This window comes from Sparus aurata, chromosome 1 (assembly GCF_900880675.1).
Source record: "Sparus aurata chromosome 1, fSpaAur1.1, whole genome shotgun sequence".
NCBI classification, from domain to species: Eukaryota; Metazoa; Chordata; class Actinopteri; order Spariformes; family Sparidae; genus Sparus; species Sparus aurata.
The window spans coordinates 33,787,391-33,814,873 of record NC_044187.1 but is presented as its reverse complement, the minus strand read 5'-3'; the positions used below and the strand labels follow the sequence as shown (position 1 = coordinate 33,814,873).

The 27,483-nt window shown below is 42.1% G+C and overlaps 2 protein-coding genes across 8 annotated transcripts in view; both read right to left on the bottom strand.

The window, feature by feature from the left end:
- LOC115586259 (endonuclease V) overlaps nt 1-10,118 on the bottom strand; it is a 99,780-nt gene extending 89,662 nt beyond the window's left edge. For all 6 annotated transcript variants that reach the window (XR_003984850.1, XM_030425134.1, XM_030425149.1 and 3 more), the window contains exons 1-5: nt 9,974-10,118; nt 8,933-9,104; nt 5,517-5,651; nt 2,481-2,520; nt 553-665 (exon numbers count right to left, since the gene is read on the bottom strand). Coding sequence is in view for 5 of the 6 variants with exons in the window: in XM_030425134.1 (XP_030280994.1) it covers nt 553-665; nt 2,481-2,520; nt 5,517-5,651; nt 8,933-9,104; nt 9,974-10,017 (504 nt within the window). In the remaining variant the exon portion in view is untranslated. The remainder of the gene's footprint in view (nt 1-552; nt 666-2,480; nt 2,521-5,516; nt 5,652-8,932; nt 9,105-9,973) is intronic.
- Nucleotides 10,119-11,214: 1,096 nt separating this feature from the next.
- The window catches only part of si:dkey-237i9.1 (SEC14-like protein 1), a 32,112-nt gene continuing 15,843 nt past the window's right edge, over nt 11,215-27,483 (bottom strand). Inside the window, exons 3-17 of one of the 2 annotated variants that reach the window (XM_030417872.1) lie at nt 24,472-24,621; nt 24,192-24,323; nt 22,539-22,667; nt 21,712-21,985; nt 21,311-21,420; nt 20,737-20,926; nt 19,978-20,066; nt 19,626-19,696; nt 18,232-18,403; nt 17,807-17,941; nt 17,439-17,573; nt 16,583-16,834; nt 16,278-16,456; nt 15,731-15,757; nt 11,215-14,176 (exon numbers count right to left, since the gene is read on the bottom strand). In XM_030417872.1, the coding sequence (XP_030273732.1) occupies nt 14,071-14,176; nt 15,731-15,757; nt 16,278-16,456; nt 16,583-16,834; nt 17,439-17,573; nt 17,807-17,941; nt 18,232-18,403; nt 19,626-19,696; nt 19,978-20,066; nt 20,737-20,926; nt 21,311-21,420; nt 21,712-21,985; nt 22,539-22,667; nt 24,192-24,323; nt 24,472-24,621 (2,151 nt within the window). In that variant the 3' untranslated portion in view covers nt 11,215-14,070. The remainder of the gene's footprint in view (nt 14,177-15,730; nt 15,758-16,277; nt 16,457-16,582; nt 16,835-17,438; nt 17,574-17,806; nt 17,942-18,231; nt 18,404-19,625; nt 19,697-19,977; nt 20,067-20,736; nt 20,927-21,310; nt 21,421-21,711; nt 21,986-22,538; nt 22,668-24,191; nt 24,324-24,471; nt 24,622-27,483) is intronic. The other variant, XM_030417883.1, reaches the window with a different exon arrangement.

Sequence of the window (27,483 nt, the reverse complement as noted above, 5' to 3'; positions counted from 1 at the left end):
CATTTGCATATTAATGAGATCCAGTTCTTGCTGTCCCACAGGTATACTTTGACCAAAAGGTATTTGCTGCAGCTTGATTTGTATTCAAAAAGTCACATTAGCATTAGCTACACATGGAGGCCTTGGCTTGCAATAAAAGTCACACTGTCAAAACAGCATACACACTAACACACGCATCCACATGCACGTACAAATAGCAGTGCGAGTGTTCCATGTGCCCGCACGCGTGCGCACACACACATGCGCGCACACACGCACACACACACACACACACACACTCTTAAAGGTAATTGAGGATTCTGTCCTTTCTATGCTTTTAGAATGCAGCCAGCAATAAACAGAAGAAAAAAGTGATACACTCTGATAACTTGTCTTGAATAATTTATCTATTGACTCTTGTCAAGGGTGGCAGCCCTTTTCCAGCATTGATGCAGCATATGTACATGACAAGAGAGATCACATAATGAACACATTCAGCTCTGCAGCACAGCATGGAGAAAAAAAAAACCTGATTAAACTTAGGTTAAAAGGTAGTCTTAAGTTTGGTCTCACCTGTGATTGGTGTTCTTCGCCCTTGTACACACCCTGTACCTGCAGCAGGTTCTTGGCCACGCCCACACATGGCAGCCCTGAAAGCACTCCCAGATGACAAGCCAGGCCAAACTCTGCACAGGCCAGAAAGTGACATGTCAAATCTAGACTAATTTAGATCTACTTGGGTTGCTCTAGACCAGAGGTCACCAACCTTTTTTAAACTGAGAGCTAATTCATGGGTACTGAGTCAAACAAAGGGCTACCAGTTTGATACACTCTTCTGAAATAACAAATTTGCTCAGTTTGCCTTTAGTTATATATGATTGTTAATGATTAATGATACTTATCTATGTGAAGACACTGATCACGTGAATGATTTCTCACAATAATTATCAACAATCACTTAACAAGGTGGGAAACAGATAATATCAATATCCAATTTTCACTTTTAGAACAGGCTTGAGGGCTACTCATGTGGTCTTTGGGGGCCCGCGGGCACCGTGTTGGTGACCCCTGACTTTTTCTTATATAATAAATACATATTTTATGATTGCACAATGCCAGCCTAACAAGCATTAAAAGAACTGCTGAGCCTTGTTTTAAGAGAAAGACAAGACAGCTTGCAGAATTAATCCAGCTGACCTACACAGCTTGCTGGGCTGGCCTGGCCTTGACGCTCAGAGTTGGATCTGAATCTAAATCTTCAATTTAATAAGATGACATTAACTGCACACTCGCACTGAAATGTTTGTCAGGTGTAAGACATTACTTTGTCTTGCTCTCCTCCAATGTCTTATTAAATTGCTCAAAGGAAAAGTCTGTGTAACATTTTGAGAAATATGTTTCTTTGCTTTCTCACCAAGAGTGAGATGAGATTCATTTCAATCTCATGTCTGTGCATTAGGTACAGAGCTCAAATGAAGCAAGTTAGTCAAGCTTAGCATAAAGACTGAAAGCCAGGGGAGACAGGTCGGCCTGGTTCATTCCAACGTGGACCAATAACAACACCTTTCTAAATATTATAGCTTGTTTGTTAATGCCATACAAAAACAGAAATGAAAATGTGCATTTTCAGGGGACGTTAGCTGTAAAGAGTTTTTCCTTCGACTTTATGCAACGCTAAGCCAACCACGCCCTGACTCCAGCTCCATACTTAACACGCAGACACAAGATTTATATCATCTCACTCTCAGAAAGAAAGCAAATAAACATATTTCCCTTAATATTGAAGTCTTCCTTACTTGAGGGCTGCTATCGGGAGCAACTTGGGTTATTGAAAACAAAACGTGATCCCAGCCATAAATGGCTCAGGGGATCTGACAGCATTAGACCATTCTCACAGCAGACATTATCCCTCGTCAAAGTAGAAAAATAACAAGTGTAAATATGTTTTTAATGAAAGCTTGCTGTCAAATGTCTTTTTCAGCCATCACACTGAGCCAACAGAGGTATAGTCATACAGCTGGCAAATGTTGCATTCACATCATACCGTTTAAGACATAATTATGAGCAGCCGAGCGGGGTATGACTTTCCTGTCAGCCTCTGGCTTATGATTCTGAGTCTGAGAATGTCTCACAATGAAAGTGAGAAAGCATGTCAACAAACCGTTGGCAGAATAGAACAACAGATAATTTTACCAGAGCTGCACACTGAGGTTTTATCTCCAGGGTTAGCACTTCAGCTAACAACTTTGGAATAATGTGTGAACAATCCCAAATTATAAAATGATGGGTCATTTTTTCTGTGAATTCATCTTAACACAGAAATGGAATGTGTCTGTCGTAATTATTATCAATATGATACAATTAACTAATTACACGCATGTTTTGCCAAGAAGTATAAAAAATGTCTGTCCTAAAAATGTCTAATGCATGTTTTCCGTGTGTCAGTGAACGCATCCTGCTGTAATTCAAGCAGGAAAAAAGTGCAGCACAGCTTGGCTTACCTCTGTAATGGAAGAGACCGTTCCCGTCCACAAACACCACCTGTTGAGAGGGCACATTTATTTCCCTGCAGTACAAAACAAAGCACCAGCTTCACCGTTCATTTTAAAAAACACCATGCGTGGCATGTAATGTATGTATTTCTTAAGGTTCTCGACCTTTTGATGAGTCATACAGTGGCGGGAGCACAAGCTGTAATGAATAATGTTAATCATGGCTGCTCAGACAGTTCAGTGGAGCAGAGGCACCGTTAACATTATTAGTTCCGCCTGTGTGAGTCCTGATACAATAAGTTCAAGTGCCTGCTGGTAAACTCGATTTCTCCGTATCTACAGTCTGTTGCTTCCTAGTTGAAATTTCCAGCTGCTGACCTCCAAACATTCTGGGTGCACGATGTCAAATGTTAACAAAATAACTTGGCTGACCGTAACAAAATGATGTCTCTTTGGCAAGTGAACCCTCAACAATGTAGCCTCATGGCAAATATAAACGAAATAGAAGAGGGGAACAGCAAATGAGGTAACAGACGGCATTCTACATTTCTACACACTCACCTTAAACAAATACTGACGCCTACAAATGAGGGGTCGACAGATATGGCTTTTTCAGGGCTGATACCGATACAGGTTATTAGAAATCACATTCATTTGTAGTAAAGTAAGTAAGTAAATGAACAATCTTAGTGTCAAACTTCAGACAACCAGTGATGGAATAAACCAAAGTACAAATTTACTCAAGTACTGTATTTAAGTACAGTTTCAAGGTATTTTACTTGATTATTTACATTTCCTACTACTTTAAACTACCTCTCCACTACATTTATTTGATACAGTTAGTTACTAGTTACTTTGCAGATTCGGATTATTCAGTGGTCATAGGCTATAAATTCTGACGAGTTACCAATCAGATATTGTTGTGGATGGGACATTGTGTGAGAGGCGACTGCACCAGAGCCAAAGTAAATGGTAAATGGTCTTGCATGTCTATTGCGCTTTTCCAGTCTACGGGAGCCCACTTACAACACTTGTCACATCCACCCATTCACACACACATTCACACACTGATGGTTGAGGCTACCATGCAAGGTGCCAAGTGCTCATCGGGAGCGATTTGGGGTTCAGTATCTTGCTCAAGGACATGCAGCTGGGGGAACCAGCGACCTTCCCAATTCTAGACGACTCGCTCGACGATGGATTTGCCCTGCGATTACAAGTAGAAAGTCTGACTTTGCGTGGCAATCCAACTTTTTCTAGGAGGAGGTCAGAAGTGTTCCAGTGACAGGTTGTCTGGAACGCAGCATATGGCCGCAGCTGCTAATGTGGAGTGTGAGACCGCAGCGTCTTTATCCTGAGCTTTGAAAGTTAAGGTGGGTAAGAAACAAGAGCCTCAAACTGATATTCTAACTCTTCCAGCTCCGGCGCAGCGATGAATTCTTGAAGCCAAAGGTGACCCTACAGACATATTTCATCATCAAATCATAAGTCACCAGGAGGAAGTCACTTCAAAGGTTGCAGATAAAGGGAGCAGCGCCTGCATCTGTCCAGGGCTAAATGTCAGTGGAAGAAAAAAGCTAGTGTGCGCGCGTGTGCGTGTGTGTATGTGTGTTCCTGCATACCTGTGTGCACGGTGACAGGAAGAGAGAGAGAGTGGGAGGAAGCGAGGGAGGTGTGTGGGCTGTGACAAACAGCAGTGAGTGAGTGAGGATAAATCCGAGTTGTCTTATTGAGAAACAGTGAGACGGTGAGAAGAAGAAAAAAATAAAAAAAGCTTTGAAAAAAGTAGATGCAACTAAATCGGTGGGTTTTAGTTTGAAATGAAACCAGGCAAGGTTTACACCATTTAAATAATGACAATAAGTTGTCAAGGTTGTTGTGTGTGTCTGTAATCTATAACTCAATTAATTCTCAACCAATCTCATAAATTCATCATAAAACGCCCCAAATAGTGAAAATGACCAGAAATCCCAAGCCTTATCTGTACTTTAAGATTGATGCTAGCTTTCCAAGCCAATATGCCAATGTTAGCACGTAACGTTAGCATGCTTACAGTATGCTTTATAGTAAATTGCCCTTTTATTGAGTAATGTGCTGAAACTAACAGGTTAAACAAACTGACATAGAAGTGCTAACTAGCGAGCTTTAGAAGTTATCATAGGCGTATTTTTTAACAGAGCCTGACTTACTCCCCTGCCTCCGGTCATTATGCTAAGCTAGGCTAACCACTTCCTCACTACAGCTCTGCGCTCACAAGTATGACAGCTGTATCTATCTTCTCGTCTCATTCTTGGAAACAGGGCTGCTTAGCATACTTCACAAAATGTTAAACAAGTAACACAATTTTAATCCGCTTTACGAGAGTGAAGACAGGACTGTGTACACTCCAAAACTCAGCTCGGGACCAGTGGCGTGCACAGACTTTTTGAAAGGCAGGGGCGAAAAGAAAAAAAAGGGCACATACAGCGTGTTTTCGCCACTGAAGAGGGCACTTTAGCGCGCATCTCGGCTCCCAAAAGGGCACTTTAGTGCACGTTTTTGCCAACCAAGAGGGCAGTTAATCTTGTTTTAACCAGCCATGGGAGCAGTTTAGTGTGTTTTGCCAACCAAGAGGGCACTTCAGCGCACGTTTTGGCTCCCAAGAGGGCACTTAAGCGTGCATTTTGCCACCCAAGAGGGCACTTTAGCACGCATTTTGGCTACCAAAAGGGCACTTTAGCGCACGTCTTTCAACAATTGGGCCACGAGGGGGGGCGACCACCCCCTATGCCCCCCCCCCGTGCACACCACTGCTCTGGACTAATTAGAAGTATCTGCAATTGTACAGTGAGCAGCACCTTTGACCATTTCATGTTCTGCTCTTTATCACACCTGTCATTTGTTCTCCTAAATGACTACCTCGATGAAGCGCATGCTGCTGACCATTCCACTTACAGGAAATACAATTGTAACCAGAAGTCCTTAAACAGGTTGATGGCCCGTCTAAGGACTTCTCTGAACCTGAGAAGTCATGTGTGTCATCAATGCGCGTGTGTAGAAGCTGACCTGAGGCAGAAGTTCAGGCTGGTTCCCCTCCAACCGCTTCAAAGCATCCAGGAGGAAGGGGGTCTCTCTGAAAGCCAGGAAGCCGGCTATATAGGGGGCCATCAGGGTCACCATCTGACTGTCCTCATACATCACCTTGGGAAAAAGAGGGGACAGGAACACGCTGCTGAGTGGTTATAGACTCTGCATTTATTCTCTCCATGGGTTTGGAAACATACATCTGTGTTCCTGAGTGGAGTGCAGACAGTGTCGGGGGTCAGGTGCTGCATGCTTCGGACAAATGCGTCCGCCCCCCGCCCCCCACTGTATATGTAAGGGTGAGTTCACAGACCCGAACAAGCTGTGCAAGATAATCACTAACATCCCCCATCTGGCACAAACTGGAACATCTGTTACTTTTTTCATCTGCAGCTGTGAAGATACAGAGCATCAGAAACTAAATACATTTCTTTAGGTTACCTGCTCTGTAAATCTGAGGTCCTGTGTTCTCCTTCGAGGAAATAACCAGGACACAAAAAAGAGTCATGTTCTATATGATTGGCTTCATGATGGCGTTACCCTGTCTGTGCATGTCCCAGCTGCAGTGCCCGTGCCTATCAAAGGCTTTGGAGCTCAAGGTGAATTTCTGATGTTTATTTCCAAATAAACAAATCAAAAATATCAACTGTACATTTGACAGCAAAAACAGGAGTTATCAGTTGTGAGTTCAGTTGGACTTTAAAAGATTAAGTTTGAATTCTATGACACTAAACCATGGTTGGTTATAGTATTCATGGAAAGTACTAAAACAAAAGCACTAGTTTCATTTCCTATGCTTATAATCAGAGACTCTGCAGTGATATGGTCTCTTTGGGGCTTCAAGAGCACAGTCTGCTTGAATAAACCGTTTTAATGGAACAAATGAGGTTTTAAGTATAATCAAAATTTGCCTATCATGTTGTGTTGCTCTGGAGCTTTAAGCCCTCACCTTTGGCAAATTTCAAAATCTTCTTGTCACAGTGAGAGGATTTGCCAAGGCCTCAGATGCTGCGACGTCCAGTACAAAACAACTTTTATGAATGCCTGCAGCACCAGCCACAAAAAAACATGCAATCATGCAAGATGTTTACTTCCATTTCAGGATATGTCACTGTCATATTTTTGACCGCAGTGACCTTCATCCCTCTCTGCTGTAAGAAGTTACTGGCAAGACTTTTAGCAACTCAAGTTGTTCTGGCTGAAAAGAAATTTATTTATTTGATTTGTAGTGAGTTGAGGCCCTTTTTGAGAGCAGGCTGTACAACGAAACCACTGCAGCAATGTACACAACGTGCATCATGTTAGCAGTCTTACTTAGTGTCACACATGGCCTCAGGTGGCAGTGCTGGAGTAAATTGAAACCAAGCAGGGAACATAATTCCATTATTGGACAACATTTCTGAACAACATTTCATTAGCCTCGCTGGCTTCATGTATCAACAACGTGCCGTGACAAATGTCATTAATTATAATGGGCTGTGTAATGAGAAGGTGCCAGCAGCCCGTGTTAATGCACAGATAGATAGCAGGAGCGATGAATGCTTGTGAAAGGCTGTACAAAAAGTAAATTAAATGAAGATTGGGTCTGCCAAGGTCTTGTCACCAGCCACTTTAACAAGACTTGACCTTGAGCTGTAGTGTATATTAAACCTCAGCTCTCCTGTTTAGCAATTTGGCTTGTGTTGGTGCTATAATTTGGCTGGATTGGATTAGACATCCACTACTATTAAAGTAAAGAATATTAAAATTCAACACACATTTGAGACTAAACAATCAGATTCAAAAGCCCCTTTGAGTTTGGATGTTTTTTTATAGATATTCTACAGGTATTTTATAGTTCCTTCATGATATCAAAGGGTACATTTACATGCATTTTGCATTACGTCAACATAAAATCACAATTTAGTCTATGTTGTTTCTTTCCTCCTCCCAAGTACAACTTCAGTTAGATGGAAAAACGGCTGGAATGTGTTACAGGCTAAACCTAAAGCTGAAACAGTCGATCTTTTTGTAGCAACAAAAGATCAACGCCTGAGGTCTGCACTACGGAGGGTGATCAGCAAGTTCACTTTAGGTTTATTTCAAGTTAAACCGGGTTATATCATGCTTGCTCCAGAGCAGATTATGTTCAAGACAACACATCAACACATATAAAAGCTCTTGCCATCTGACCAATCAGTTCTCAAAAAAATGGCATTATTATTCATAGAAGATGCCTTGGAGCTCGGTGCCTTTTTCATACCAATATGATCCTACAACAGAGACTTATTCAAGCACTAAAGTCTCGTACTTGTTTTTACCTAAAAGGCATGAAAGTATCGCCTCGAATTGTGATTTCATATTTTATCTTTTTTTTTTTTTTTTCTTCTGCCAAGTCCGTTTGACACAGCGGGGATTGCATCTGAAAGAATAAGGCTAGGAATATCGTACATGCCACAATAATAGTTTAACTGAATGCACAAATATAACTATAGTCAGATCTGCTCATGCCCTAATGATGGAGCAGCCCAAGTACCATTAAAAAAAAAAGATTTTAAGTTAAAAGGTTATTTTGCCATTTTGCCATTACATGTACCTTTACTGTTGTTGTATGCATCCAGTCAACCTGGTCCATATATTGTCAAGCTATACAGAACAAGAAAATTAGTAATATGCCAGATTTTTCAAGTTATGTTCCCGACTGTGTGTCCTGTAAAAAAACAAAAACAAATAAAGTAAAGATAGCCTTCAAGTAGCAACGTGAAAAGACATCAGGAGTTAGCAGAATAATGAAACAAACATCCAATTCCTGGTTTTGACAGCGCAACTGCTGGACATTGCTTTTCAAAAACCCGTCATGACTGAACAACTAGTGGAAATAGACACAGGGCACAGGACACAGAAAAAAAACATTAGTTCCCAGAGTCAGATATCCAGGAAATTCATAAAACTATGAGCAGGATCACTAGAAAGGCAATAAACATGAATCAAACATCTTTTGGGGGGATAAAAATATGATCAGAGGGTTGCAGGCAGAATCTCATGGGAGAAATTATCTAAAGCCAACGAAAAAACAAGCTGGAGGCCTTGGTGAAAGTGTGAGTAGTCATGTGAAGTGTGCTCACAGTCCTGACACAGCCAGCCTTCAAGATCGTGCAAAAGTATTATATTAAGTGATGACGTGGCAGCACGAACAACCTCCCGTGACCTCGCATTCAACAACCCGAGTTAAGTTGGCAAGGCTACTTTTAAGGGCACATAAAAAGAATCTGATGATGCTCTGTATTTCACATCATGATCCATCGGTATGTTTTCATTGAATGTGTTGAATACATTCTGAGATTGTGACCTCTGTCAACACTGCTGCTTTTCCCACATGTCACCACTAGGGGCCAATAGATTGTCGTGTGGGAGCTCACCTCCAAGTCGGGGTAGCTGAGCACCACGAGCTGGGCGCAGGCGTTGACGTCGTCCCCTTTGATGAAGGAAAGGTCCACTCCTCCAACTCTCTCCAGGCCCGAGAAGTCCGGACTCCTCTGCCAGTCCTCGGTGTCCTCCTCCACCACCTGCTGCCTGAGACGGGCCTGCTCGCTGCACAGGGAGCAGAGGACTGAGTCCAACAGTAACCACAGGACAAACACAGGGGACACTTGCTCAGATACTCACATTGGGAAGATTTGACACCAGAAAAAAAAAACGCATGTAGTCAAAATATCAAACCTTTACATTTTCATCATTTAATGAAGCGTATAGTGTCTACTGACACCTGGAATTGTGAAGTGGGCAACCTGTGTCTTGCATTAATACCCAGAGCTTTGCATGTCAACACACAGTGTCCTAAGTGTCCTCAGATCACACACACACTCACACTCACATTTTGCACCTCTATAGGAAGACCCTCGCTGACATAATACATTCCCCAGCTCCTTATCCTGACCTTTACCATCAGAATTGAATGACAAACCCCAAATTTAACCTTAATCTAATCTTATTCCACTGGTAGATGTCGAAAGCACACACACACACACACAAACATGATAACAATAATGTTATGACAAAATATGACATAAACCTAATCTTATACAACAGATGGATGTTAAAAAAAGAAAAGAAAAGTCAAACACACACACACACACACAAACATGATAACAAAAATGTTATGACAAAATATGACATAAATCTAATCTTATACAACGGATAGAAAAAAAGTATAAAAAGCAAATATTAAAAACTAACCCTACCCCACACACACACACACACACACACACACACACCAGTCTAACTGTCAGCACATTGAGGTCTACGTGTTTTTACCCAGCTCTTACTTCAGGTTAGCAGGTGATAACAGTTAGCTGCAGCGTGGCCATGGTGTAAACTCCAGTGCTGTCACGGTGAAGTTACTGTGTGTAGTGTGGTGTATTCTGAGTTCAGGTGTATAAATGTAGGAAAAGCAGTCTGACCTCTCCCACTGCTCCACCAAACCCTCTGCAGGAGGGGCAGACATCTCTATCAGCCTGCTGGAGGCTCCGAATGACGAACACCGACTAGGCAAAGTAACGTGTGGTCCACCGACACCTACGGTCGTGTTTTGCTTCCGCGTGTGACGTCACGATAAAGCCTCGCGTCAGTGTGGTGATCCGCGGTTCAATCCTGCCATCTAGTGGTCTGAATGCTGAAATTACACCGTAAAATGTCACTTGATCAACTGCAAATAAAATCCCAGCTGATGATCTGTAAACTGTGTAGGAAGGAAAACAGTTGAAGTTGATTTTCAAAATGAGTTTTTTTTTTTTTTTTTAAAGGGTGGATTAGTGATCCATTAGACTAGCAAGGCTTGAAAAAATGCAGGTATGCTGAGAAAGAAAAGTAACTAAAAGACAGGAAATCAGTATGGTCTGTCCGACACCGACATGACCACTCATGAGAATAATCCATCAGGAGGAGATACTTGGAATGCTTGATGCAATCAGGTCTCATTACATCTAAAAGGTAATATATAATGTGATAGATAGAGGAGAACCAGGAAAGGAAGTGGAGGCAAAAATGAGCTCATCTTCTAGTAAAATACATTTTAGCAGTGGTTTTTTTTTTAGAGAGAAAAGAGATTTTACTTTCTCTTTACACTATCAAATAAAGGCAAAATTGCTTCAAGTCTTGAAATATTCCTGGTAAATATGTGTACCCCTGCCTAACTGCAGTTCATCACACCAGTATTAGGACATTGAGGCCTTGTCTGTCTGCTGTGGAAAAAAAATACTCAATGTTTTATGACTTCCCATGTTAAAATGCTGAAAAACCTGAAATGGTGTGTCATGTCGCTGGTGCTGCTCCACAGATAGAAATTCAGACAGCTTTTTGCCATGCGGAGATTCATGTCAGCAGGGCCATATTATTTTGTGTGATCATTATTAAAGTCGGTGATGCAGCAAACACGAAACCCATTTTCACGAGTCTCATTAATCAACAAGTCATTAAAAAGTGGATGCAGCCAGCAGCAAAGTGATTACCGAATGCAGGGAGACGCATTGACACAATTTCAAGCAATTAAAATATTTCGACAAATTGGACGTGCCACAGGTTTGGCAACAGTTATAGTACCGTCTCACTTTTGTTAAAAGTTAAGTTAAAAGTTCATTCACCATCACATGAGCAAAAGTAGCAGAAACATAGAAAATGCAATCAAAGGAGACACGAGTGCGTGTATATTTCTCATAATTCAAGTTTAATGTTTTCAAAAAATGTAAAGGCGCCATATTCTCAATAATTCAACAATGTACTTTACAGAATTCCTTACATCAAGGTACAGAGAAGATATGCAACAATGTCAGAAAGAAAAGCAGAGACACGGACAAATGTGTTGAACAGACGAGACAAACAGTTATAGCCCTCATTTATCAATGAGATCTTGATGAAAAGTGTGCACGTTGTAAGAGCTAAAGTCAGAGAAACAGGAAGACAGCAGACCATGGAAGTTTTATGTTATTTGTAACAATGAATTTAAGCAGAAATCAAATAACATCTGATCTGAGTACACTTCTCTATGCCTATGGTTTCAATTAAGGTCCACTCTGCTCTCTAAGATACAACACAATGACAATTGTTTAAACGCAAAACAGCAAAACTGTGCGTGCACGATAGACAAAGAGTAAAGACAGAAAAAGAACAAGAGACAAAAGGAAGTCTAAGAAGTACTTCAGTCTGGAACTGATGTTACCTTTTTCATCTTTAATCAAACTACTAGAGAAATGTAGAATAACCGGATGAAGGAAAAGTTAGTCGTGTGGTTCTAGACATGCTTCAAAGAGCGAGAAGAGGCCGAGTGGAGAAACACACCTGCCGGGAGAGGCAGGGGGAGTGTTCACGGAAACTTTACAGGCATATCTTTAATCCCCAACATTTCTAACATTCATCCTTTTTACACCATCACACACACTTAACAGCCCACAATTTGAGGAGGTCCTTTTTCTCAGTAAAGCATTTTCATGTTATTGCAGTTTATGACATAAAGTTACCACAAGTTAACCCTCGACCTTTCATTCATATTCAAAAACAAGCAGTTTCATGTATCAAAAACAAGACGCAGGGCCAGTATATTCAGGAGCCTGAACGCCTCACGTCTTAATCTGGCTTGTTTGTGTTCTCTTTTTTGCTGTCAGCTGCACTTGGTAACCATGGCAACGGCACACAATGACCCCTTGGCAATGGCGAGCATTTCAGCCCTCTACAGGGAGTCAGATCTATGTGGAGTCATCAATGCCTATTAAGCTAATAAAGTCTTGTTGCATGGATGTGTTGCATTTAGAAATGTTCATTCAATTCACAATCACTCATCTATTACAGTGGTGACCTTGAAAAAAACCAAAAAGCAGGTACGTTTCTAAGTGACGCTTACGAAGGCTAAAATGGTATTTTTATTGACACATGACTCTTAAAATGGCTATATCTTAATCTTTAAATAATAGATCTGTAAACCCAATCACCACGTGAGCGTGCAGTAACACACCACACTGCTTCACCCCATCAAGTACTCATCCCCAAAACACAGTAACAAACTCCAACCAACACTAGCACATATACAGTATCTATACGTTGTCTACTGGTGCACCGTCAAATGATAATCACAAAATAACATTCATCCCTAATGCACACTGAAATCTTAATCACTCTGGAAAATAAGTAGAGAATGACGGCAGTTCTGCCCAATTACATCATGACCCTCTAAATTCAGGCATCAGTAGCACATTCACAAATCAGTAAGAAGGCATTTCCTCTACAACTTGATTTTGACTAGAGTTTCTCAAACCTGGACAGAAAGCAAACCGATTGCTGTCATTTCAAGGAAAATCCGAAGAAAATCTGGCGAGTTATTTTGTTTCCATCCTCACAGAATGGCAACAGAGACAGGAAGTGATGATGTTCAGCGGTTTACTGGCTGTTTTGCTCGTCTGCCTGCCTGCGCGACAAAAAGTTCATCTGCAATCAGCACCCACGGTCCTCCACAAACATCTCAATGATAAATAGAAATATTTCACACAGTAGAAAGTCAAACTCGTGTTATTGCTTTTAGCGGATTTCTGCGCCAAGAGTCCGACCCGGGCCAAATATCCAAATGCTTTTTCGACATGTGATAAAGCCCTCGTGAGACAGACGGGTGGGGGTGTGCCACGTTAAGACGGCAAAACGATCGACAGAAAAGCTCACGCAGCCGCGGGAAAATATCTCAATTCCATTTTCTCGCCAACTGGCGGCTCTGCTGACACCATCTGCACCGTCATGATTCAGTAAGCTCCACCCATTCCGTTGCACCATGCGGTTTGAAAAACAACATTTATTTGCAGGTGATATTCGACCCAGGTCTAGTTCAGAGTTTCCCTCGCCCACACACACACACACACACACACTTGACCTATAAACAGTTTTACCAGATTTAACAAACCCCTCTGGTAATATGGCAAACACTGTAAATTTTTGTATGTTTTCAAACATCCATGTGTTTACGTGTGTCTGGTGTTGTTTGTAAGTAACAGCGCTTCCAGTTTTTCAGCAAGCACACAAGAATGAGGTATGTGTCATCTCAGTGCTGTAAACGTGTGTGTCGATGTAAATGCATATATGTAACAGCGCCTCCAGTGTGTTCATCCGGTCCCGTAGCTCCCAGGATGAGAATATTGCTTCTTTCAGTTTCCGGTACCACAAAGGCACCGAAATTCATCTCCCGACCTTTGACCTTCAACACCACAAAAACAAACGTTCTGCTAATGTTTTGTTTCAAACAGCTGCCCAGCAGAGATGCCAGGCACAAAAATATATCACCTTTGTGCAAAAATCAGCCCTTTAAATGTACAGTCTGTTTTTTAATTTTTGCCTCAGATTTTTTAAATTCTTTGTCTTCCGTTTGTGCAAGCATGCTTCAGTTCCATAGAAGACTGGCTGTGCAATAGGAACAGAGTCCAAAGACGATGAGGAAGGGCTGGAGGAGAGTTGGCTTCAGTGTTTAAAGGTAAGGGCATAGGAGGGAGGGGGGATTGTGGGAACTGAAGTCCTTGGCTTCCAGTTTCTACCTGGAGATCATCGAGCTGGACTGTGATTGGCTGGATGAGGTGGTGGCGGCGCTGAGCTGAGAGAAGCCGCTGTGGCTCGACTCCAGGCTGGTCATCGAACCCCTGAGGTGAGAGACGGAGATCCAAAGAACATGTGAGCAGACACAATTCACACTCTGCAGCTGACTTTACAGGTATGCAAAAACAGAGCAACCGCAGTTTGCCAAAGAACAAGTGCATTCTGTGTGCACAACTCGTGCTCATGATGCAGAACCATGCAGCCAGATCAAACATGATTCACTCTGTGTGGCATACAAGGCTCAGGCTCTGCCATAGGCTGTAACACCCAACAGTGTGTCAAGTAGGAGGGTTGGAGAGTGAGAGTTTCAAAATGAAAAATACTTGTCATTGTCAATGCTTGTTTCGGTGTTTTCAATCATACTCTGGAGAGGAGCTGCTCTTGTGGAAGTTCAGGCTGTTTTGTTGAGAGCAGAAGCAAATCCACCCCATCTCATAAATAAACCCAAAAAGATTGAAGGTTTAAGCTGCCTATGGCAAAGCATGAGGCATTTTGTTCTTTTTCTGTATTTTTCTACATTAATTTCACAAGGTAAACTGAGTTTTAATGCAGTTTAACAATGTATGTAGGCTGCTTGGTTTTAGGTTGGGGTCAGTATGAAGACAACATGTACATTTTAAGTAAGCTCCTGTCTATAATGAAAGATATATTCCTACATGCTGCATGGCAACACATGCATTAGGATGTGTTGTATAAAGTTTTAAAAAGGACATTCAGCAGGCTTCTGTTGTGTCATTGTGCAAATACATATATCAACATCTGATATCTTCTGTATATATCTATTCAGCTGAGTGTTTTATTTGTGTGTGTGTGTATTTTTTTGTATACTCGGTATCTAAGGCATACATTTTCTTTCAGGTTGAATTAAGCTACATCTTTTCTCATTTTCCGGTTGGCAGAAAAACCCCAAAACAGCCCAAATTATTATCCTCTCTATAGTATTTTAAAAAACAGCAGCATTCGTGAAACGCGGTACATACCTTTCCTCTAGGTTACAAATAAAAAGCGCTACGTTAATTCCACATTTTTGGTTCAGGTTTGTGTTTTGAATATTAACAGATCTCAGTCTCAACAAGAAATGTTAACCACAAGCAGAACATCCTGTTAAATGCTACTAGAATGAGTTAGATGGTAATTTCAAGTCTGTTCAAATGAAACGGGCAGGTGCACTATAAGCAAAGTGAGATTCAGTAAGTTGGTAGTACAAATGGATGTGTGCAGAAAAAATATAGAAATGCCAGCAAATGTCACTGTGCTGTGAGTAGTTATAAAACTGCATGTGTTGGTTTGGACACTTGAATATGCAACTGAGCACTAGTGTGTCAAACTTAACCAAGTCTGGGACTCCTGATATTATTAGTCATGCAGGCAGGGTGACTGAAGCCAGCAGTTCAACTGCAGGAGTCTATCATCAGTTTGAACAAAGCAACAACATCCTGTTAGCCAATGCTAAGAAAATCCATAAGCAATAACAGATGCAAACAAGCATCTCTTTGCTGCATTGCAAGCGTGACTGCCATGAGGGGGCCGTTCAAATTAGCAGGGATGGCAATGAGTGCTAGTGCTAAAGGAGAAGGGGCAAACACTGAGCCACTTACAAACTCTGCACATCACAGCAAGCCGTTCTTCACAGGAAGAAGACAGAGCAGGAGGTGGGGGGAGGAGGAGGGGAAGGGAGCGATATTGGACAGAAAAGGCTGGATTAAAGGAGTCTACAAGGGAGGGAAGCATCCTTATCTCAAAACTCTGGGGCTAAAAAAGTCATGATGCTCCAGAGGCTTTCCATGGTGTCATTTAAGCAACATTACAGAGATAATCCATTAAAATATCAAATGTCATACGTGGCACTACGTGGTAAGTTGTAGAGGGGGGAAAACTGAAAGAAGGCAGGAGTGAAAAATGAGCAGTCATAAAGAAGTAATGCTGGAATTTAAAACTATCACAACATCATGGTAAAACACCTTAAAACTGCAACAATATGGACACAAAAATACCCTTCACATGTATAGCATGGACGCAAATGTTTGTCTCTGTATTTTACACTTTTATGCACGCACACACACACACACACACACACACACACACACGCACACACGCACACGCACACACGCACACAAACAAACAAACAAACAAAAGGTTACTAACCTAAAGTCCTCAGAGCCCAACACCTCGGTGTAGTACATGACTTTACACTTGTGCGACGAGACTTGCAGAGTGGCGAGCACATCATCCACTCGGGGCAGGTTGGTGGCCGAGCAGGCTGCCATGTTGTAGAACTTCCACTGGAGGATGTAAAAACCTGGCCACCTTGTGATGTGAGAGCCCTGAGGACAGGACAGATTCAAAGTATACAATGTCAAAGCCAGACAAGCAAAACTAACCCCGGAAATATATTTAAATAGGCAAACCTTAGAACCACATTGAATCAATTCATGATCCTGCCATCTCACCTGCACACTCTCGCCCTCCTTGCAGGTGAGCGGGGACTCGACCATGCTGTAATCCTGCCCCAGCGTCCACGACTTGTCGATAAGCTGGACATTGTTGCCCCCTGGGGATGTGATGCCGTGGGCTCCCAGGGCTTCTTTACGTGGAGGCTGAGGGGCCCGCTTGGAGTGGTAGATGTTGAAAACAACATCGCCTTTGCACATGTCAAAATCCCAAGTGATTACTGAGGAGGCGTCGATGATCTCAATCAGAACCTGGTTGGTGAAGAGAAGAGTGAGGGAAGACAGACAGAACTGGAATTAAATGATGTTTCAGGAGAGAAACCCAAGAACTAAACCAAAGCAAGGAGAGAGATCATTTTTCTCTCTTCAGCCCTGATTTTTCTTTAAACACATCCTTCTTTGTTTAAAGAAATAATGAAGGAGCACTATGGCTATGAAACGCATTCTTAACACTACATGTACATATAACTCAGATTATTTGATTCAATTTACGTTGCACCAGATAATGTAGCAAAGAAAACGCAACATCTGCGACAAAGATAAACTGTCAACATCCGTTTATGAGGTTCTGGGCTCATTTAAAAAACATTTCCAGAAGGGGGATTTTGTATGACGATGCATCTGTGCTTTTGGTACATATCATGTAACATAACATGATCACATTCATGTCACATCTGAATTCAAAAACCCCAAAGAAATCGTCTACCACATACAACCACTAGATGGCAGAATGTTCAACAAAACCATCAGAGAAACCATGCAGCTCTCTAACGTCCTGCCCTACATATTCACTTCAAACCTCACCGCAGGCTTCCCATCTTTTCCTCTCACTTTGGTGCTCTGTGTTAAGCCTCACCTCGTGTGGCGCTCCCTTGAAGACGCTGGCGCTCTGGTAGATCGTCTCGGTCCACAGGCGGACATCTTCGTTCTCCAGCTCCTCGGCCGTGCGGTACATCGACTTGGGAACCAGGCCGCCTTCTGGTACCTCACACTGCAGAGGAAAGGCATGTGCGCAGACAAAGAGACACATACACAGAACTGGGTCAGTAAAGGAGATCTCAATGTAGGTGGTGCCTTGTCCCAGAAAACTTTAATTAGAAATCAAATCATACTCTCAAATGATCACTTTATTTTTCAATACTCTTCATTTAGTGTTTTTAGAAAGGAAAAGAAATCAAATTGTGATTGTCAGATGATAACTTTAAATCTTCATCAGACACTCACCATACACTCTCCTCCCAGGAAGTCAGGGATGATCTCCTTATCTATATAATCCACGAGCCCTCCAGGACCCTGGTAGTCATTGCCTGCATAGATGAGGAACTTCTTGCGGGTGTTTTCATCAATGAATGGACTCACCTAATGATGGAGGCAGATGAGGATATTGGATATGGACACACCAAAGTAGTAGTAGCCTAGTTTTTCAATGGCAAAAATGTAGGAATTACAGTGATAAGAGTGGAGCAGAATATGTGTTTGGTGCGGTTGTATCCTGAGTTAACAGTTTGTAAAGCCTGTGATTGCTAACAGGGATTGCACTTCATTTTATGGATATTTTTAAGGCTATAGTTATGTACATCATACTTATGATTATGTGTGAAAATGAGGGGGGACTGCCACTGAGAGAAGAATCCCCTCCAGGTTCTCACCAGTGTCCAGAGGACAGGGAATACTCGGGGAGCCCTCAAGATAAGCAGCCGTCCCAGAGTCTCTGGGTAGTTGGCCTCCACCACCTCGATGATCCTCAGCAGCGCCTTGACTCCAGGTCGCCACAAGTGACGCATATTTAGCCCCTCCAGGTCTACCAGGCACGTCCAACAGCTACAGAAGAGGAAGAGAGAGGATTAATGCGGGGATAAACGCATGCCACTAACACACACTCACACACACAACTGGGCTACAGCTTCCTTCCGACACTTGGCACCTGTCATCCTGAAGTGAGGCTTAAGTGGTGAAGGCAAGGCTTGCTAATTCTGGACCCCCCCCCCCCCCCCCCCCCCCCCCCCCCCCCCCCTCCTCCCCTCCCTCTCCCTCGATCTGCTCTAGCTGAGGACTGTGTGACGTGACAGCCATTCATAGTTCACATGCCTTCCTGCTCGGCTCTTATCCCAGCCACCTCCTGTTTGAGAGGGCTGACAGGTGACAGATACCATCTCCGTTCTCTCCTTCTCACTCTCTCCATTGCAATCTCAATCAGGGCACTCGGGGAAGAGCCTCGTGCATTCTTTCCATTTTCAGGGAGATAATTCTCCTCTGGACTCACTCGTGCTGAGTGTGCATCTGTGTTCAGGCTACAACAGCCGAACTCAATCCAAACGAGCTTGTACGCCGAATCATGGTCAGAGAAGGAGGATGCTGCTTGTTTAATTGTTAAATTGTAAGAATTATTATTTATTCTTTTACAATTTAATTATTCTAAACATGCTCAAAAATCATCATACTTTGCAAACACATCAGAAGCGGTGAATAATTGTATGTTTTATGAGTCTTCGCAAGGGTGTGGCAAAATGACTCCGTAGCGGCCCCTATACAATTTAAATGAGGGAGCTCTCGCAGGAGGATTTGCCTATGAAATTTGGTATGCTATATGTGTCATGTCCAGACTTACAATAAAGCTTTAATAGCCATACCCTAAACCCAACAGGAAGTCAGCCATATCAAAATGTACAGTTCAACCGTTGCACAGCCTTTGCCATTTTGTTGTGCTGGAGACATCTAAATGCCAATATGAGGTTACAGTTATAGCTCTCCATACTGGCCACAGGAAATTAGTTTCTATACTTTGATGTACTCTTCCTAGCAAGTTAACAATAAGCACCTCAAATTTGGTCAGGAAAGTTTTGAACATGACCCTTCATTGGACGTTGTAATGGCAATGTATTATTCACCATGAAATAGAAACTTCTTGTAAACCCCCCCAAAAAAGGTTTATAGTCTGAGAAGCAGAAACTACAGAATTTCCGCTTTTTTGTTTGATAACTGGTTCGACTGATTTGATTTTTTTTTTTTCAGTTCTATATTAAAATATATACCAAAGGATTACCTGATGGGTCGGCCAAACACCTTGGTGTTCTCCTCACAACGTCTCAGACCCTCCTCATTAATAGACAGCACCTAAAATGACACACCATGAACTCAGTAATCTATTGCGATATTAAGTTTCAGGCATTTAGCTCACACTGGTATCTGGACCAAATTACAAACAAGCAGGCTATTTATATATATATATATATATATATATACACACACTGTACTGTATACATCCTGGTGTTAATTCATGTGTCAGGTCGTAACTCCCCAACCTGTAATCCAACCACTAACAGCCTGACCTATATACTTATGGACCTACACTGTTACACACAAGCTAGAAGTGTGTCGCAACTTGTGTTACTTACGTGTCTGAGAAGAGACTCTTCTCCAAGAGCACGGACAAGTCCTTTGGTGTCCATCTGGCCCAACCTCAGGATATACAAAGGACGACCATCTAGAAATAAAGAATAAAAAGGAATAAAACAAATATTTACATGACGTATCACAGTATTTACATTTTGCAAGACTTCATGTTACATGGAAAGATGTGCATAGTTTGCCTGTCTGTTCTTGTATTGTCTAAGACCATAAGAGACAGTGGTCACTGAGAAATGCTTTGATGATTGGTCCCCGTCCCTCACAAATAGAAAGACTGAAATGAGAAGATAAACTGTTCACTGATGTGGGAACATAAAAGTCCCTTAAATCTGATTTATAGCGTCAACAGTTCTCTCTCTGTTCCAAATAAGGAATCCGCAGCATGCTGCAGAGTGAAGAATGTGACTTTGTGCAAGTGTGTGTAAGCTATTGGGGTAACCAAGTAGTTCCGACAAATTGGACTCATGTATAATTCACTTGCATGGCTAAAGGCTGTGGGTTGCTAAGAACTACTTTAGCTGAAGTGGCTTGTGTGCGTGTGTGTGTGCATGTAACCCGAGTCTGTATGGAACTGGAGAACTGAGATATACCTCCAGTTAACAGTGCAAGTATAGCCAGCTCTGACATAAATCATATGTTTATGTGTTTGCTAATGTATGCACACGAGAGATTGTAGCATGTTTCCAAGTTCAACTGTTTTGGAGTATGGCTGTAGACGTAGATTATTTGCCTCTATCAAGGCCTACCTCTATCATGGTGGTGCCAGCCCCCAGTGTAGTAGTCCTGTAGGACCTGTGGTGAGGTCCAGGTCTCCAGCAGGTAGTCCACCTGGTGCTGCTTCCTCCAGGTCAGCGACTGGCAAAGGATCTCCCGCGCCTTGTCCATGTTGAAGTCCCTGGCACGCAGGAAACGCAGTATGTGCTCGTCCTTAGGGATCTGCATAGTAAGGGGAGCGTGTTTAGCTGTGCTGGCTTTGTAAACAAATTAATCAAAAAAATGTAAAAGAACAAAAACTTTCACAGCTGTCACCACACTGCCAAGGTCACTGTAAATTGGCTCAATTGAATGGAACGCCAGCAAACAACAGGTCAGTCAGTCATATAAGCATGTGAAAAGTTGCCTACCCATCATACTTAATATGAATCAAAACGTACTACAACCTGACTTCGGTCATATCATGTCTGTCATGTCAGTGATGATGATTCAGTTTGGATGTGGACAGTAATGTCTTAGGTCATCTAGGTAATCTTAGGTCATCATACTTCAAAATTCCCTTTCTATTTTTATCCTTATAACCAACACCGCCAAACGCAACATTACCTTTCCCTTGTGCGTCTCCTGCAGCCATTTGCGAAGCCTGATTAGACAGCTCTCCTGCAGGGGGGTCAGGTCACCTAGGTAACGTTTGATATAGTCTGCATCCAGCTTATCTGCAACACAAAAACACAAATACTATAATTAACAATATTCAGTCCACACAGGGTGAATTAACCTGCGTATACACCTTTAATGAAACCAACACCACATAATACGTTTTGATTTCTGTGTCAATTCAAAACATAGAATAACCATATTTTTTAGAATTATTTTCCCAATGTGCTTTTCCTCAATAACTAAATAATTAGGCATGTTTAAAGTGCTACTTCAGTGTTAGTACACAGGTTTTCACAAATTGCAGGGAAGTGCTGGCCCTAATTTTTAAATCATCTGTTGTGACAGACCTTCAGGTGTACCAGCCAGGATATCTGTTAGGCTGTCTGCCTGAAGTGCACTGTTGTCCTGCTTGGTGTCCTGAGAACTGCTGTCCTTCGCATCGGTGGGCAGCGGGATAGAAACAGCGGGTGTGACTGCGAGTTCGGGAAGGACTGGTGGGCTGGTGTCAAGGCGAGTTGGCCTGGGTAGAGGCAGGGGAAGGGAGGAGGGAGTCCAGCGTGGCACCTGGGTGATCCCTTCATCTTCTAGCTCCTTCAGGTAGAACTCTATGATTTCTTTTCCCTGTGACAAACACAAGTTTAGACGAGTCACAGTTATAGCAAAATAGCATTAGAGGCTCTGAATTTAAGGAAATATGATTGAAGAGAAGGATTTGGAACACAGACCAAACGATACGCCTGATACTGTATCTTCATATTTACTTCATTCAAACCAAAAAAGGCTAACCATTTCCAACTAAAGTGTCAGGTAACCGAAACAGAGGGAGGAAATAAAGGGATGTATTCAACATTGCCCACATCGGTTCTGAACGAATGCAGATGACTCACTGAATCCACAGCAGAAGACCCCTGTCCACTCAAAGAGATTATACAAGCTTATGCATGCAATTATAGCATGAGACGGACCGACTGACTCATGCTGTAGAGACACTGTAACACCAAACTTGACAAAATAGACTGATGCCAGTTCTTCATAATCCACACAGCACTCATGATGATGCATTATGCAACTATCTCATCTGCTGTTAACTGATGTTTCTGTGCATAGACAGAAAATACAAAGTTAACATGCTCATGTAATGATCTGGTTTAGCAAAACACACAGACACACACACCTTTTTGATACTGCTGGCGTACTGCTTCATAGCAATCTTTTCCACTGTACTCTCAAAGCCGAAGAAGGACTTGATGTCCAGACTCGCTGTCTGTTCAAAACACGTCCAGTCCTCATTCTCTGGATGAACCTGTACCAACACACAATAACATGTAATGTATAATATACTATTTTCACATGCAGAAACAACATGTGCAGGTTACTATGGTTACCACACACCCAGCTTCATGGTGACGCACGCAAAGAGCAATTTTCACTCTGTGCACTGTGAGTGGGCGTGTGTGTGTCAGTCTGTCCGTACAAAATTAGCCAGTCTTTTACACATGAACAGTGGACCAGATTTAAATAGGACAGAACGCAAAAAGACAAGAAAACACATGTTTCTGGTGTGCAAAGGTTATGAGAGGTGATGTTAAATTAACAGAGTTTCTGTTTGAGACTAAACTGAAGAAAAATGCTGTAATATAAAGGAGAATAATTTCCATCTGTCTGTTGTTTGATTGAAGCTCTGCTATTGCCGCTTTACAGGGAAGGTGCTTGAGATGGAAAAAAAACCAAACAACTAAAAATGATTTTTGTTTTCCTTCTATGTGTGTTTTATATGAATGTCCTGAGCCCAGGGCTGATGCTGACATTTACTGAAGAATGGTATTAGCAAAATGAAGCTGAGCGAAATCCATTCAAAGATTAGTGTATAAAACATTCAGGCAGCAGCTTCTTGCACGGATCGTTGCTTTGCAGAAGCTGGTGAGAAATAAGGTCAGATTTTGCATGCGACATGTCTTATCTCACTAATAAGATCGACAGATATTTTTAAGGACTCTGCCATTAAAATTGAAGACATCTCTGATATTTCAACAAATAATTTGAACCCATTTGAATTCAGGCAACAACATCATTACATTTACGTCAAGAGTTTAATGAATTCTGAAGGCACTGTGCTAGTAGCTTTATTACCCTTGGCTACCGAAATATTTCAGCTTTAGCCAGGTCCATTATCTCTCTAATTGAGCTGTCCACTCTGGTTACTGTTAGCATAGTGCGCTAAAGCACACAATAAGAACCTCTGGGCGGCATTGGACCCAAAATTAGCACTCTAGTTGGTTGGAAGCTAATACGATGTGCTTGACCTCATTAACTCAGTGCACATCCATTCATGAGTGCACAGATCTGAAGTTAAGAGTAAAGCATGTACTGCACAGTGGGGTCAGGAGAAGAGGGAAGACATGCTGGTTTCAGATCTGCATTTGAGCGTGGTTTGGCGGAATGTGAGGGGGACTGAATGATTCAGACAGAGATGGGCCAAGATAGCAAGCGACATACTCAGTGCCAGTCATAACATGGTTTTCTCTGCAGGCGTAGCAGGGAGGAGATTAGAGAAGGCACAAACATTAACAGGGGTGTGCTGGCGGTCATTCAGCAGCCTAACAACTGCTTTTCAGAATGCAAGCGTGTTTGCTCATTTGTCTGTGAAAATATACGTAGATGGTTCTGTATAATGCAATGGGCTGAAGATGTCATAAAAGACTGACATGGTCAGGGTTTGATTTTCTCTTTGGGGCCATCTGTAATACAAATATACAGACTTGTGTGTTGTAAGCGGATTCTGGACACAACCTGCACTAAACAGCACAGGGGTGTGAATGCTACTGACCGAATAGCAGCAGGTCTCATGGATGATGACCCTGTTGGAGAAGGTCTCATTATGGGACTCAATGTGAAGTGTCCTCTCTTTTCGATTGAGCGTGTTTTTCTGGCTGAAGTAGACGTAGTCCACACCTGCAATCTAAAAAAACCAAAACACAAACATAGTTACAAGATACTAAACTGACATGAGACACCAAAATCAAACTTGAAGGGGGGTTGGGGTTGAAGATTAAAAAACTACTGTGTGTACCTAGAGCTAAAGTTTAACACATATAAATGCATCATACCCTTTTGAGCAGGCGCGGGGCGTCAACATCCAGGGCACAGCGGCGCTCAATCTTTTGGGTAGAACCGTCCTCGCTGTTCTCCTCATCCACCACGTCACTCGCCACAAACATGGGGATGAGGTGACAGGTGGGAAACCGGCGCTCATAGGCCTGAAAGAGGAAAGGAAAATGTTCAGATGAAAAAGTGGATTTCAATCTCGGGAGATATCTTTTACGTTTCAAGTTTCATTTTAGCGAATTCGGTGGGAGGAAAAAGACAGATGTTTCAATAACTGCAGTGTCATCTCTCGCCATGCTGTGCAGAGGGAATAAATATCTAATAACCACAAAGCTTTAAAAGAGGGGTTGTTACTGTTTATGGTCTTCAGTGTATTAAGGAGGGTAGCCAAATGGGTTTCAGGCAAGTAACAGACAATGCTTTATCATCTCTTTTCTACGTAGCGTCACAGTAGCTCACCAAATTAATTTTTAAAATCTGAGATAAATTTGAGGGTTAAAAGGGAAAAAAAAAAACATTCTACGGCTGCTCATGGTCTATGCTGGTATTACAACAAGACATTTTTTAAATTCAAAAATGAGGAGTTTTAGCAGGGGGTACATTTTTTTTTTAGACTGCTGCCTGAACATGGTATTCTGTCTTGGTTAAGATTTTATTTATAAAAAGGCATTGTTGATGTTTAATTCAATATGTATTACTGAAAGGCTCAGGATAAATACAGCCTAAAATACCACACAGCAACAATGGGTTTTGTATTGCCAGCTTACATAAACTTCGTTAGAAAAAGTTCACAGACTCTTAAAGAATGCAAGTATTGAGCTAAGAAGGACTGAAGAATCTGAATAGGTGGGCAGAGAACAGCTCTCTGCAGCAAACAACTGAGAGGCAAAACAAAAGCTCCTTCAACTTTGCACCGTTCCAAACCTCTCTTGAGCTAAGCCACAGCAAAAAATGGCCCCGACTCAACAAACGCACCTCTTAATTCTTTTACACAGAAAAGGGCTGCACAATAAGCGGTGCTGAGGCCAGGTGCAAGACTCTTGTCTCCCAATTATGTGTTCTTAAAATTTGCATAACATTGGCAACCTCAGCTGTTGTGCAGAGGCCAGCCAGCTGTTGTGCAACTGGGCTTCGGCTGGCATAATGTCAGCAGCAGCACCCATTTCTTCTTTTTCTTTATCGCGGCCATTCTATTCTCCCATTTTGGATCTGATTGCTGTGCTTGCAGAACTGGTTCTTCTAAAACACCAGACCAGACAGTCAACAGTCAAGATTAAACTAAGTGATGTTCTTGATAGCGTGTACCGGAGACGCAGCCAGAGTTAGTCATAACACTGAGCTGGTCTGAGGCGGTTAGGTAATGTCTCTCAGCCATGAGAAACCAAAAGGATATTTCCTCTTTTGTAACATTTTGTATGAATCAATGTTTGTATCTATGAGTGAATGATGGAGTTTTACAAAGAAGCAGGGAAGAAAAAACATCAAGAAAGATGAGAGAAACCACCAAAATGTGGGTAATGTGACCGTACGATAACGTTCGTAACAACTTCCAGCGTCAAGGGGGACAAAGACTGGAATTAAACAGTATTGCTGAAAATAACAGTGCCTAAAATACGAGAGCTGGGACAGATTGTAAGAGATCAACTGAAAGAGAGAGTGCTGCTCACAAGACTTTTGGGGTCGGCTGAGTTGGTGTCAGCTGAGCCTCACTGATAAAAGAGCTGTGTTCTACGGCGCAGAGGACAACCTGAGTGCCTTGGAGCTTGTGCGAAAAAAAAAACATGGCAACAAAAAAAATCACTGAGACATAAGATAGAGCTTAAACTTTGTAGAATTTTAAGCTCTAACAGAAAGCTTAATATTTGAACAAGAACCACTTGTATCAAACTGGTCTGACAATAAAAGAATGTTTACACATAAAGAAACAAATACAAGAGTAGGTTGAAACTGTTTTGCATGTGGAACAGCAGCCTTTGTCCTCTGTCAGAGTAGGCAGTCAGTAGGGTTCAGCAGCTCCTGGCATACTGCTGCCAGGGCTACTCACATGCCCACTGTCCACTGACTGAGCGAATGCTGAGCTCTGTTTTTCTGCCCCGATGCTCTGGAACACTGAGCGCAGGCTTTGTACTGCCATCAGCACAACAGCACTGACTGTAAACATCAGTTTCAACCATTAAAAACAACCACAGGTCAACAACAAACTCAACCACAAATGCCATGTGCAGTGAAAAACACCACCACGTTTCATTCAAACAATGGGCTTACATACTGTACGAAAACATAGGGTTCGCTTCACACGAGACAGTAAACCATAAAGAGGTACAAAAGGCCTCCATCATAGCCTTGCTCTGCTTCATGAAAAACAGACTAAATCAAACAAAGGTACAACTTTAGTTGCCTCGTGTGCACTGATAGCCCCCACTGTTTCAGTGTTAAAAACAGGAAACAGGAAGTTCAGGATACCAGGTTATTCTTCAACATGGGAAGGGCATGCCGTTGGTTTTTCGAAACACACAATGACCCAATTTTGTCACGCATCTGATTATTTAACTGACTTGGTTGTTAAAAATTTACCATTATAATTTGCCTTATTCATTTTTTGGCCCTCTGATTGGATGACTGATTTTGACTTTTGAAAGCTTCTGCCACACAGTTTTCATTTGAGCTTGTTTTAGTCAACAAACCTTGACACTACAGTCCACCCATAATGTGTCAGCTCATCTTTAACAGGATCTAGCTTACAGTCATATCCTTTGACGCTCTCTGTAAAACCTTGCTCCAGTCACATGTCACGTTATTAAGTGTTCTACTGACATGATTCAAAATACACAGATAAATGCAAATAAAACAGTGTCAATATTCAGGTAATTGGGAACTTATCCAGGCAATTACTTGAGTCTATATTGACCTACAATCTAATGTTGAAAACAGTGTTGACAATGTATAACACTGAAAGAGTATCACAGACAGAATTGGTGCACATGACTTGGGGGGGATGGGGTTCAGCGCTGGAG